The 14,277-nt window shown below is 35.1% G+C and overlaps 1 protein-coding gene across 1 annotated transcript in view; it reads left to right on the top strand.

Moving 5' to 3' along the window:
- The window catches only part of LOC118009785 (A disintegrin and metallopeptidase domain 3-like), a 99,442-nt gene that overhangs the window by 44,495 nt on the left and 40,670 nt on the right, over positions 1-14,277 (top strand). Inside the window, exons 10-11 of the mRNA XM_035003824.1 lie at positions 12,166-12,264; positions 13,855-14,050. Of these exons, the coding sequence (XP_034859715.1) occupies positions 12,166-12,264; positions 13,855-14,050 (295 nt within the window). The remainder of the gene's footprint in view (positions 1-12,165; positions 12,265-13,854; positions 14,051-14,277) is intronic.

The raw sequence follows: 14,277 nt of genomic DNA, 5'->3' as shown, positions 1-14,277 counted from the left end.
CTGATGTCAAAGAGGTTACTGCCTATGTTCTCCTCTAGGATTTTGATGGATTCCTGTCTCACATTGAGGTCTTTCATCCATTTTCAGTTTATCTTTGTGTACAGTGTTAGAGAATGGTCGAGTTGGTCTTATGATTCTTAGGAGGTTTGATTACCGACCCTATCTCTTTACTAGTAGTCAATCTATTCATATTTTCTATTTCTTCATAATTCAGTTTTAGTATATGTATTTCTAGGAATTTATCCATTTTTACTAAGTTGTTCTATTTATGGGCATATACTTGTTCATAGTAGTCTCTTATGAACCTTTGTATTTCTTGGTATCAGTTGTAACCTCTCCTTTTCCATTTCTAATTTTATTTATGAAACCTCTCATTTTCTTGGTGAGTCTTGCTAAAAGTTTGTCATATTTTTAATCTTTTGAAAGAATTGGCTCTTAGTTTCCATTGATCTTTTCTATTGAGTTTTCAGTCTCCATTTAATTTTTTTCCATTTGATTTTTTAATTTTCTTCCTTCTACTAACTTTCTTCTTTTTCTACCTCCTTTATAACTATAAAGTTAGATTGTTTGAGATTTTTTTTGTTTCTTGAGATAAGCCTATACTGCTGTGTATTTCCCACTTGGAACTGCTTTTGCTGCATCACATACGTTTTTCTGTGTTGCATTTAAATTTTCATTTGTCTCAAGGTATATTTTGATTTTTTAAAAATTTCTTCATTGACCTATTGGTTATTCACTAGCATATTGTTTTGCCACCACATATTTGTAATTTTTCCAGTTTTCGTCTTGCAATTGATTTCTTCTTTCATACCTTTGTCAGAAAAGATGCTTGACAAGATTTTAGTCTTCTTAAAACTACTGAGACTTCCTTTGTGGACAACACATGATCTAAAATGGAGACTGTTTCATTTGCACTTGAGAAAAATACGTATTCTTGTGCTTTTGGATGGAATGTTGATCTATTAGTCCATCTGGTCAAATGTAGTTTTTTTTTTTCTTTTCTTAGAAAATTAAAATAATTCTGAAATTCAGAAATCTACATTAATGTTTTGTTAAAACTGTGTGAAATTGTTTTTTTCTCCCCAAATTTTTATTTAAATTCCAGTTAGTTAACAGACAATGTAATATTAGTTTCAGTAGTAGAATTCAGTGATTCATCACTTATATATAACACCCAGTACTCATCACAACAAATGCCCTCTTTAAAACCCATCACCCATTTAGACCATACCCTGCCCACCTTACCTCCATAAACTCTCAGTTTGTTTTCTATAGTTAAGAGTCTCTTTTATGGTTTGCCTCTTTCTTTCCCCCCTAAGTTCACTGTTTTATTTCTTAAATTCTACATGTGAGGGAAATCAAATGGCATATGTTTTTCTCTGACTGACTTATTTGGTATAACATAATACTCTCTAGATCCATCCACACTGTTGCAAATGGCAAGATTTCATTCTTTTTTATGGCTGAGTAATATCCCATTGTGTATATATACCACATCTTCTTTATCCATTCATCAGTCAGTGGACAATTGGACTCTCTCCATAATTTGGTTACTGTTGATAATGCTGCTGTAAACCTTGGGGTGCTTGTATCCCATCAAATCAGTATTTTTGTATCCTTGGGTAAATACCCAGTATGATACTGCTGGATCATAAGGTAGTTCTATTTTTAACCATCTGTCCCATTGTCACTGAAGACATCAGTGCCTAATTCTGCTTCTGCCTGCCATACCTAGCCAGATGATCCATAGAACCCATCTGTGTTGTATCTACAAAGGCATTATGACCTTATATTTGGTTTTCAACAAAAAAACTTATGATGTGTCTAGGTGGTCTTCATTATATTTATATAATGGAGTGTTTATCCATGAAATTATTAATGAACATTTAGGTTGTTTTCATTTGTGACTATTATGAAAAATGCTTCCAAAGAATATTCATGTTCAAATCTTTATTGACTTATGTTTTCATTTCTGTTCGGTAAATATCTAGGAGTAAGATTGCTGGGTCATATGTTAATTTACTGTTAAATCTATAATAAAATGTCAAACTGCTTTCCCAAATATTGTATTATTTTACATTTCAAACATCTGTGTATGAGAGTGGTAGCTGTTCCTTATCATCATCAACATCATCATCGACTGTTATTGCCAGTCTTTTTCATTTTAGTCATTTGAATGTGTGCATTGTGGTTTTAATTTGTATTTCTCTGATGACTAATTATATTGGACAATGTTTCATATGATTATGGGACATTCATATTTCTCCTTTTTAAAGTGTCTGTTCAAACATTTTGCACATATTTATAGGGTTGTTTGCTTTTTCTATTATGTAGTTATAGAAATTCTTAATATAAACTATATACAAGTCTTTTGTAAGATTTTCTCCCAGTATGTGACTTGGCTTGTATTTTCTTAATGATATCTTTCAAAAAGTCAAAGTTTTTAATTGGATGAAGTTCAGTTTATCATTTTTTTCCTTTATGCATTATACCACTTGTGCCTTATCCATCCCAAGATTGTGAAGATTTCTCATAAGTGTTCTTCAAGAAGTTTATTGATTTTAGCTTTTATGTGTATATCTATGATCCATTTTAAGTAATATTTGTAAGTATAAGGGTATTTTTTTTCTATATGTATTTTCAATTGTTCTAGGCCCATTTGTTGAAAAATGATATTTTTCTTGGTACCTATGTTGAAAACAATATACCACATACTTTGTGTTCCATTGTTCCATATATCTATCCTTATACCAATACCAGCTCTTCTTACCTTAACTCATTAAATCAGGTAAAATGTATCTTCATATTTTGTATTTCTTTTTAATTTTATCAATATGGATTTGGTGATTTTAGGTTTTTGTATTACTATGTAAAATTTAGAATCAACTTTTCTATTTCTACTCACACCTCCTAAAGAAAAAAGTAATTCTGATGGAATTTTGATTGGGATTTTTAAAAATCTATAGAAGAATTTGTAGAGAATGGACATATTCATAATGTTATGATTTTCAAACTGTGAGCATGACATATTGTTCCATTTATTTAGGTATCTTTAATTCTTAAAGTTAACCCTAAATATTTCATGTTTTTGAATGTTACTGTAAAGTGAGTACTTGTAAAAGTTTTAATTCCAGTATCATTTGCAGGCATATAGAAATAGAATTAAATCATGAAAGTTGTTCACTCCTCCTATTAATGTTATTTTGAATGACTGATTTATATTTTGAAAAATACTTACAAAATATATGGATCAGAATTATCAACAGAAATGAGTGTATGAAAAAGAATATGCTTCTGGAGTTTATTCCAGAAATAGAGGAACATTTCAGTATTTTTCAACATATATTATTAAATTTAAAAAGAAAAATTGTAAGATATTACATATTGAAGAGAATTTGACAATGGTTTGGACAACTAGGAGAAAAGAAAACGTCCTTTTGAATCTCAAATTTCTCAGTGATGAACCTTGGCTACCTATTTTATAAAGTTCTGGCTTCCAGTCTCATGATGGAATTCTGTTCCTAAAGCACAGGTGTCCTTACAAGTCAATATCTAAGCCAGGCATATAGTCTAGATTTACACTATTCATTGCGTATTGTGAAAACTTGCTCTCTACTATAGACTCTCTCTTTGAAACTAGCCTTGGAATTCCCTGTGATGTCATTGATTTTTGCTCCCCCCCCACATTAATATTTAGTGTGTATCTTCCTTGAGTACTCTTGATAATTTTTCATTAAAATATTTATATTGTGAACCATAACACACTTTTGTTAATATTGAAATATAAAAATGACAAAAGAATATCATCTGACTCCTGTAAATTTAAAACATGTTATATAGTAATAAAAGTTTGTTATACTTTAATAATACACTAACTTTGTAGTTAGTATAATTGAAGACATTGTATCTAATTTTATATGAAACATTACATGATAAACCAGGTATTATAAAAGATCAGGAATAAATTGTTATTTTATAAAAGCACCTGATAAATTTATCTCCTATTTTGGAAGGAAGACCCTCATTACAGCTTCTCTTACAACATACCACTCTAAACAGTTCCATGTATTATAGTTTTCAGAGTACAGGTTTATTCTTAGGTGTTCTGTTTTTTTTGGGGGGGAGTGCAGTTATAAATGGTGTTTTCTAATTTTTCTTTCTGCTACTTTGTTATTAGTATATAGAAACACTACTTATTTCTAGGTATTAATTTTGTATTCTTCAACTTTATTGAATTCATTTATTACTTCTAGTAGTTTTTTAGTGGAATTTTTGGGATTTTCTGAATATAGCATTATGTTATCTGCAAATAGAGACAGCTCAACTTATTTACCAATATGGATGCCTCTTATTTCTTGTCTGATTGCTGTGGCTAGGACTTCTAGTACTATGTTGAATAAAAGGGTTTGAATAAAATGGTCCTTGTCTTCTGTGTGATCTTAGAAGAAAAGTTCTGTTTTTCCACACTGAGTATGATATTAGATGTGGTGAAAGAGCTGTACTCTGAAAACTGAAAAAACATTGATGAAAGAAATTGAAGATGACACAAACAAATGGAAAGATATTCCATGATCATGGATTGGAAAAATTCATATTGTTAAAGTGTCAATATTACCCAAAGCAATCTACAGATTCAGTACAATTCCTATCAAAATACCAATAGCATTTTTCACAGAACTAACACAAATAACACTAAAATTTATTTCGAATCACAGAAGACCCTGAATAGCCAAAGTGATCTTGAGAAAGAAGAACCATGATGGAGGTATCACAATCCCAGATTCCAAGATATACTACAAAGATGTAGTAATCAAAACAGTATGGTTCTGGCACAAAAATAGACACATCAATCAATAGAATCAAGAGCCCAGAAATAAATGCAGATATATATGGCCAATTAATCTTTGACAAAGAAGGCAAGACTATGCAATGGGGTAAAGACACTCTCTTACACAAATGGTATTAGAAACACTGGATGGCTACAATGCAAAAGAATAAAACTTGACCACTTTCTTAAACTATAAACAAAAATAAACTAAAAGTGAGTTAAAGACCTAAATGTGAGATCTAAAACCATAAAAAAAACCTAGAAGAGATAGTAATTGCTATGGCATTGGTTACAGCAACATTTTTCTAGATATGTTTCCTCAGGCAAGGGAAACAAAAGTAAAAATAAACTGTTGAGACTTACATCAAAATGAGAAGCTTTTGTAGCCAAGGAAGCCATTAAGATAACAAAAAGGCAAGGAGGTTCCAGAAAGATGACAGAGTAGTAGGACCCTAAGCTCACCTTGTCCCATGGTCACAACTAGATATCACTCATATCTGAGTCAATAAACCAGAGACCAATCTGAAGACTGGCAGAACAAACTCCACAACTAAATGTAGGGAAGAAGCTGAATCTGGGAGGTTAGAAAGGGTAGAAACAGAGGTTGGGAGCTGCCCGCAGGAGGGAGTTATAGGCATGGAAAGTGGAAAACACCAGCAAGCCCACATGGGGAAAATGAATCCCCATAATGTCTGGTCTTGAAAACCAGATGGACTGAATTCTGTGAGTTTGTATAACCAGGGGGGCTTGGAGCCTAGAGCTTTAAAAGTCAGCTGACTCAGCACTGGACTAGCCTGGAGGGCAAGTAATAGCTGAATCCCCACCCTTAAAAAGACAACAGCCTGCAGAGAGGCAATATAGAATGGACGGTTTGCACAACACCTGAGACAAATGGGAGAGATATTCCTTAATAAGGATTTTAGAGCATGTTGGGGGTCTTTTCTGGGAACAAAGGGGCTGGCAGCTGCCATTTTCCTCCCCAATCCCCCAGCATAAACACAGAGCCACCTGCAGAAGGTGGTGCTACATATATACTTGCTACCTAACCTGCTAACACTGTGCTCCACCCACTGAGGACTGGCCCACTCCAAGGCTTCTAGCCTCGGAACTGGACTTAGCGTGAATTGTTTTAATGTTGCACATCCCGCCCAACTGCTGCCTCCAGGCACTGCATCCCCCATGACATGGCCGTCGCTTAGGGGATCCAGTTTTGGACTAATGGCTCAGCGTAAATTTTGCTCACTGCTATGTGTGCCGCACCCACCCACCACAGGTAGAGACACCATAAGACCTCAGCTTCTGCCACAATTCACGCCCAGCTAGCAGAGACACAGACACCATATGCCCCAGATTGTCACCACTGCAGCATGCCACCTGTAGAGGCTATTTTTAGGCTGACAGTCTTGAGCAATGGAATGTAGAAAGGGCCCACAGTGACCACCTGGCTGAATACAGACAGGCCCATCAGGCGACCCACCTCAAAGTATCCATAAGCCCTAACTAACCAATGGGTTACTTACAACTAGGCACAGTTACCAAAATACCTCCTCACCTTCTCACTTTAAATATGGTCCCCATCCACTGCCTCATTGCAGACAGCCTCACCTTTGCTGTGTATTCCCCCCTTCCACATTCCCTCGCAGTATATTCAATAAACTTCTATCTCTTTTGTTCTGTCTTGGGTGAATCCTTTCACTGCCCGATCATTGGCTTTCACCCAATCATTGCCCCACATTTGGGGGCTTCCATCTGATTGAGAGAGAGACACCACACTGCATCCCCATCTGCTACTGCTAACATGCACTGTACCCCTGGTGACCACCTTGCTTTGGGGGAGCCAACCTAAGACTACTGGTTCAGCACAAATTTTGCTAATGCTGTGAGTGCCTTATCCAGCCACCACCTTGCTCCATGCCCAGCCCCTGGGCTCACAGATGCTTCACACTGTGGCCAGCCACGACATGATCCTGGCCACCTTGGCAGCCACACATACTGCACCCTGGCTGCTGCCACTAACATGCACCATGCTCCTGGCCACTGCTGCACTTTGGGGGAGCATTCCTAGGACTAACAGCTCAGTGCAAATGCACCACCCCACTGTGAGCCCTCCTGCAGTTATGTCTCCTGAGAGCTAGCCTGTCTGGGTTTCATTGACACCACAGAGAGCAAGCACTGCCCACAACAGGCAGAGATTCAGTACAGAAGTCTAGACTGAAAGGAAAAGATACTCAGACACAATAGCAGGACAGAAGCAACACACATAGAAGACTCCTCTGAAGTGCCAGGTTCTGATGAACAGAGGACACTGCATTGCAGGGCACTACAGGACCTCTTCTTCATAAAGCCACTACTTTTTTTTTTTTATTCTTATGTTAATCCCCATACATTATATCATTAGTTTTAGATGAAGTGTTCCATGATTCATTGTTTGTGCATAACACCCAGTGCTCCATGCAGAATGTGCCCTCCTCAATACCCACCGCCAGGCTAACCCATCCTCCCACCCCCCTCCCCTCCAGAACCCTGTTTGTTTTTCAGAGTCCATCGTCTCTCATGGTTCGTCTACCCCTCTGATTTCCCCCGCTTCATTCTTCCCCTCCCGCTACCTTCTTCTTCTTCTTTTTTTTTTCTTAACATATATTGCATTATTTGTTTCAGAGGTACAGATCTGAGATTCAATAGTCTTGCACAATTCACAGCGCTTACCAGAGCACATACCCTCCCCAGTGTCTATCACCCAGTCACCCCATCCCTCCCACCCCACCCCCCACTCCAGCAACACTCAGTTTGTTTCCTGCAATTAAGAATTCCTCTTATCAGTGAGATCATATGATACATGTCTTTCTCTGTTTGACTTATTTCACTCAACATAATACCCTCCAGTTCCATCCACGTCGTTGCAAATGGTAAGATCTCATTCCTTTTGATGGCTGCATAATATTCCATTGTATATATATACCACATCTTCTTTATCCATTCATCTGTCGATGGACATCTTGGCTCTTTCCACAGTTTGTAAAGCCACTACTTTTTAGAGCAAAGGACATAAATGACTTTCCTAACACATAAAAATGGAGAGGTAGACAAAATGAGATAGAAGAATTTGTCCCAAATGAAAGAACATGGCAAAATAACAGCAGGAGATCTAAGTGGAATAGAAATAATATGCCTGATAGAGAATTTAATGATTATAAAGATACTCACTGGACTTTGGAAAAAAGTAGACGGTATCAGTGAGACCCTGGACAAAGAGATTAAAATAACATACCAGAGATGAAGAACTCAATAAATGAAATTAAAAATACAATGGATGGATTGAATAGTAGGTTACAGGAAGCAGAGGAATGTATCAGTGACCTAGAGGATAGAATGGAAAGCAATCAAGCTGAACAAGGGAGAGACAAACAAATACGGCATAATGAGAATACACCTAAATAACTCAGTGACCCCATTAAGCATAATCACATTCACATTTTAGGGATCCTTGAAGGGGAAGAGAAAAAAAGGGAGGCTGAAAATGTACTTGAAAAAATAATAGCTGAAAACTTCCCAAATCTGGGGAGGGAGACAGACATCTTGTTCCAGGAGGCACAGAGAGCCCTTGACAAATTCAACCCAAAGAGGTCCACACCAAGACACATAGTAATTAAAGTGGCAAAAAATAGTGATAAAGAATTTTAAAAGTTACAAGAGAATTAAAGATAGTTACATATAAAGGAAACCCCATAAGGCTATAAGGTGATTTTCCAGAAGGGAGTGGCATGATGTATTCAAAGTGTGGAGGGAAAAATCTGTATCCAAGAATACTCTTATCTAGTAAGGCTGTTATTCAGAAATGAAGGAGAGGTAGTTTCTCAGACAATCAAAACTAAAGGATTTCATAACCACTGAACTAGCTCTAAAAGAAATATTAAAGAGGTCCCTTTGAATGGAAAGGAAAGACTATAAGTAAGAATATGAAAAATAAAAAACACAAAAGCAGTAAAAATAAGTGTTTCTGTAAAAGTCAATCAAGGTATGCATAAAATAAGAGGATATAAAATATGATACCAAATACTGAAATGTGAAGGGGAGAAGAGTAAAGAATGAGGTCAAAATTAAGTGACCATCAGTTTAATACAGACTGCTATATGCAGAAGATGTTATATATAAATTGAATAGTAACTACAAATCAAAAAAACAGTAATAGATATGCAAAAAATAGAGTAAGGTATTCAAGTATATCACTAAAGAAAACCAACAAGCCATGGAAGAGATAAAGAGAAGAAAAGATCAGAGAAAAGCTACCCAAACAACTATAAATGAAGTAACAAAATGGCAATAAATACATACCTATCAAAATAATTACTTTGAATATAAGTGGACTAAAAACTCCAAGAGACAGAGGGTGTCAGAGTGGATAAAAAAAGACCCATCTACATGCTGCCTACAAAGGACTCATTTCAGACCTAAAGATACCTGTAGACTGTAAAGTGAGGGGATAGAGAAAACTAACCATGCAAATGGAAGTAGAAGAAACCCAGAGTAGCAATACTTGCATCAGACAAAATAGACTTTTTAAAAAAAATTTAAATTCCAGTTAACACATAGAGTAATATTAGTTTCAGGTGTACAATATAATGATTCAACAATTCTATACACCTGGTGCTCATCAAAATAAGTGCAGTCCTTAACCCCACCACCTATTTAACACATCACCCTACCCACCTCCCTTCTGGTAACTATCTGTTTGTTCTCTATAGTTAAGAGTCTGTCTCTTGGTTCCCTCACTCTTTCTCTATTTTTTTCCCTTTTGCTCATTTGTTTTGTTTCTTAAATTCCACAAATAAGCCAAATCATATATTTTTCTTTCTCTGACATATTTTGCTTAGCATAATACTATAGATCCATCCATGTCATTGCAATTGGCAAAATTAATTCTTTTTTATGACTTAGTAATATTCCATCATAAATATATGCCACACATCTTTAATCTATTCATAAATCAATGGACACTTGGGCTGCTTCTATAATTTGGCTATTGTAGATAATGCTGCTATTAACATTGGGTGCATGAATCCTTTGGAATTAGTATTTTTGTATTTTTTGGGTAAATATAATATAATTGCTGGGTTGTTGGCTAGTTCTGTTTTTAACGTTTTGAAGAACATCCATACTGTTTTCCAGCATGGCTGCACCAGTTTTCATTCCCACCTACAGTACAAAAGGGTTCCCCTTTCTCCACATCCTTGCAAACCAAGAAACAGACTCTTAACTATATGGAAGAAACTGATGTTTACCAGAGGGGAGGTGGGTGGGGGGATGAGTTAAATAGGTGATGGGGATTAAGGAGTGCTGTCATGATGAATACTGGGTGATGTATGGAATCTGAAACTAATATAACACTGCATGTTAACTATACTGGAATTAAAATAAAGAAAAAAGAAAACAAAAAGGTAACCTATTCAATGGGACAAGATATTTGCAAATGATATATCTGATAAGGGGTTAATATCCAAAATATATATAGAATTTATATAAACACCAAAAAAATAAATAATCTGCTTTAAAGTTGAATAGACATTTTTCCAAAGAAGATATCCAGATGGACAATGGACACATGAAAAGATGCTCAACATCACCAATCATCAGGGAAATGTAAATCAAAGTCACAGTGACATATCACCTTATACCAGAAAGAATAGGCAACAATTAAAAGGGCAAGAAATAACAATTATTGGTGAGGATGTGGAGAAAAAGGAACACTTGTACACTGTTGGTGGGAATTGAGATTGGTGCAGCCACTGTGAAATACAGTATGGAGGTTCCTCGAAAAAATTGAAAGTGAAATTCATATGATCCAATAATTCCACTACTGTTATTTACCCAAAGAAAACAAAAGCACTAATGCAAAAAGATACACGCACCCCTACATTTATCACATTATTTACAATAGCCAAGATATGGAAGCTATTTGAGTGTCCATCAATGCATGAATGGATAAAGAAAAATGGTGTATACACAAACACACATACACAATGGGATATTCTGCAGCTGTAGGAAAGGTTGAGATTCTGCCATTTGAGACAACATACATATACCTAGAGGGCATTTTTCTGAGTGAAATCAGTCAGACTGAGAAAGACAAATGCCATATGATTGCACTCATAAGTGGAATATATTAAAAAAAAGACAAATATATAAACAAACAAAAAGCAAAATCAGACCTATAAATACGGAGAACTGATGGTTCCCAGAAGGGTGGATGGTGAATGGTTGGGCAAAATGGGTGAAGGGGAGAGAGAGATACAGGTTTCCAGTTATGGAATGAATAAGTTACAGGAATAAAAGTCACAGCATAAGGAATATAGTCAATGATATTGTTAGAATGATGTATGGGGACTGATGGTAGCTACACTTATTGACCTAGCATAATGTATAAACTTGTCAAAGCACAAACTTGTACATCTGAAACTAGTGTAACATGCTGTGAGCTATACTCAAAAATATTCAACATAAAATGAAAATAAATGAATACATATGTATAACACTAACATTTTACACACATACTATAAACTCACATATTTAGTGGAGTCAGGGTGGAGTAAAGTTTTATCCATAAAATTAAAGAACAAAACCAGAAAAAAATAAAAAAGATTGTGGTACTCAGATTTCATGAGTCTACCATTTCAAAATATCACAATATCAAGAAGTTACCAGAAAAAAAAAATCAAAAGTAAATTGTCATGACAAATTTTAAAATGTAGTGATAATATGTTGGTGGCTAGGAATTAATATCATTAATATAATGCTTATAAAGGAAATAAACAGAGTAATTCATCAACAGAAATATAAAATAAATCATAATGTGCAGATATGTAAAATTTTCAGCACACGAGTAATAAAAATAATATTGAAACAAATACAAAGTTATTTGTGCCTATCCACTTTACTAATTTTTAAATATTACTATCAGTCTTGTGAAACATCACTCTTTTACTGTATAGGAAGAAGAAAATAGTATATTATAAAGAGTCATTATCATTTTTGTACTCTATTATCTAGTAATTTCTAGAATTAATGTTTAATGTAAGGTCTTAGAGCTAAAAATATAATGACAAACTTTTTTCTTTGAAACATTATTTATGTTAATAAAATGTTATAATTTAGAATCTCTATTCTGTCACGTCCATAAATTATTATATACTCCCAAGATGATATCTTGAGGAGGTCTGGTAAAATAAAAAAGTATTTCCCAAGTAATTAACTTGGTGAAATATTTTGTATATTTTGACAATAAGTACAATTATTTATTTGATTGAAAATTCCTACTACTTAACTCTTATATTTGCTTGTAGGAATGTAGTCATAAAAAATGTTGTAATCCTAATGATTGTACTCTGATTGGATATGCAGAGTGTGGCAATGGACCATGCTGTGATAGAAAAACTTGTCTGGTAAGCTTTCAAAATACTACATGATTACTTTCCATAATTTTTTGTATTCTTATGTGTTCATTTTTATAGAGTTTTTTAAACTGTTTTTTTCTACACAGCTTTCAAATATGTAACTTTATATACCTGACTCATACATAGTTGATTTCCAAGTTCTGAGGATGTCTTTAGATCTTTTCCAACCTCCTTAGCTGTGCCTTTCACTGCATTGTTTTTAATCTACTTTGGCCCCATCCGTTGTTATTCAATATTAATTCCAGATTATTTGGACACTACGAATTCCTATTGGTCATACCTGAATGTAGCTCTTCATGATCAGGCAACTTATGACAAAATTACAAATAAGCCACCCAACACAAAGTTGACATACAATGTTTGAATAAACAAACAATAATAATAATAATCTCATTTTGAGAACAGCAGAAAAGGAGTCCATGTAGAATAGTCAACAACATGTAGCATGTCTAATACTGAAGTTTAACTTTGCAAGGACTCCTGGTCCCAGAAGTAGATTGAATCCTTGACTTCCCTCGGGACGTTTTCCATTCAATTTTTCTTTATAGCCACACCTGAAAGGAGAATGAGTAAGATTTGTCTTTTGGGGATCACTTCATTGTAGCATCTTGCCTTTTCTGTGTCACTTCCAGGAGTCAACAACAATTATAGAAGCTGATTAATTAGAGATCTTGATTGCCAGATTTCAGATTTGCCAGGTTCTCTGTCAATGAAATCTCTTCTAACGTCATTCTACTTTGTTCTATGTGTGTTCTTTTTCACTCTATGTTCTAGTAACTAAAGCCAGTGGTACTTGTCTTCAAGGAGCATGAATATAGAGGCAAGCCTAGAGTTTCTGCCACTTAGCAATAAACCTTGTTGCTCTTCCCGTCACCAGAGCTCTCATCTTGGCCTTTGTCTCCAAATGAGCAGGATTGAGCAATAAGGCTTTTCTACAAAGTCCCTTGCCCCTTCCCTTACACACAGGGATAATTCCTACATTTGGTAGAGCCTTTAAAAACATTAAGGTGAAAATCATGTACCATAACATTTACCATTTTCAGGTGAACAATTTAGTGGCATTCAGTACATTCACAATGTTGTGCAACTGCCACCTCTATCTAGTTCCAAAACATGTTCCTCACTAAAACTGGAGACTCCGAGCCCTTTAAGCCCTTGTTCTCCTTTCTCCCTTCCCCTCAGTCCCTGGCAACCACCAATTTGTGTTCTGTCTGGAGTAACCTATTCTGGATATTTCATATAAGTAGAAGCATAGAATACATGACCTTTTGTGTCTGCTTTCTTCACTTAACATAGTGTTGAAGGTTCATCCACCTTGTAACATATGTATCAGTGCTGCTTTATATGGCTGAAAATATTCCATTGAATGAATATACCACGATTTGTTAATCTAGTCATCCATTGATGGACATTTGGGTTTTTTCCAATCCATTTCACTGGAGCTTTTAAGTAAACTCATAATTTGACTTTAGTTAAAAATGTAATAATAATGGAAATGACAGAAATACATTGCTCTTAAGTGTTTTACATTTTTGGTTTACTACTTTAAAAAAATACTGATTTTTCGTTGTCTCACAGATAGCTGAAAGAGGACGTTTATGTAGGAAAATGACAGATCCATGTGATTTTCCAGAATTTTGCAATGGAAGAAATGAATATTGTGTACCTGATGTGAAATCTGCTGATTTAGAACCATGCAATAATAAGACTGCCTATTGCTTTAATGGAGTATGCCAAGATCCGGATATACAGTGTGAAAAATTATTTGGGAAATGTAATAGTTGTATCTTTTTTTCTGGGGTTCATTTTCATATTTTTTTTAATTTATTTTTTTTATTCTTATGTTAATCCCCATACATTACATCATTAGTTTTAGATGAAGTGTTCCATGATTCATTGTTTGTGCACAACACCCAGTGCTCCATGCAGAATGTGCCCTCCTCAATACCCACCACCAGGCTAACCCATCCTCCCACCCCCCTCCCCTCCAGAACCCTGTTT

Source organism: Mirounga leonina, unplaced genomic scaffold, assembly GCF_011800145.1.
Source record: "Mirounga leonina isolate KUSES-001 unplaced genomic scaffold, KU_Mleo_1.0 Mir_128, whole genome shotgun sequence".
Lineage (NCBI taxonomy): Eukaryota > Metazoa > Chordata > Mammalia > Carnivora > Phocidae > Mirounga > Mirounga leonina.
Note: the sequence above shows the minus strand (reverse complement) of the source record. Positions and strands in the feature narration are given on the sequence as shown.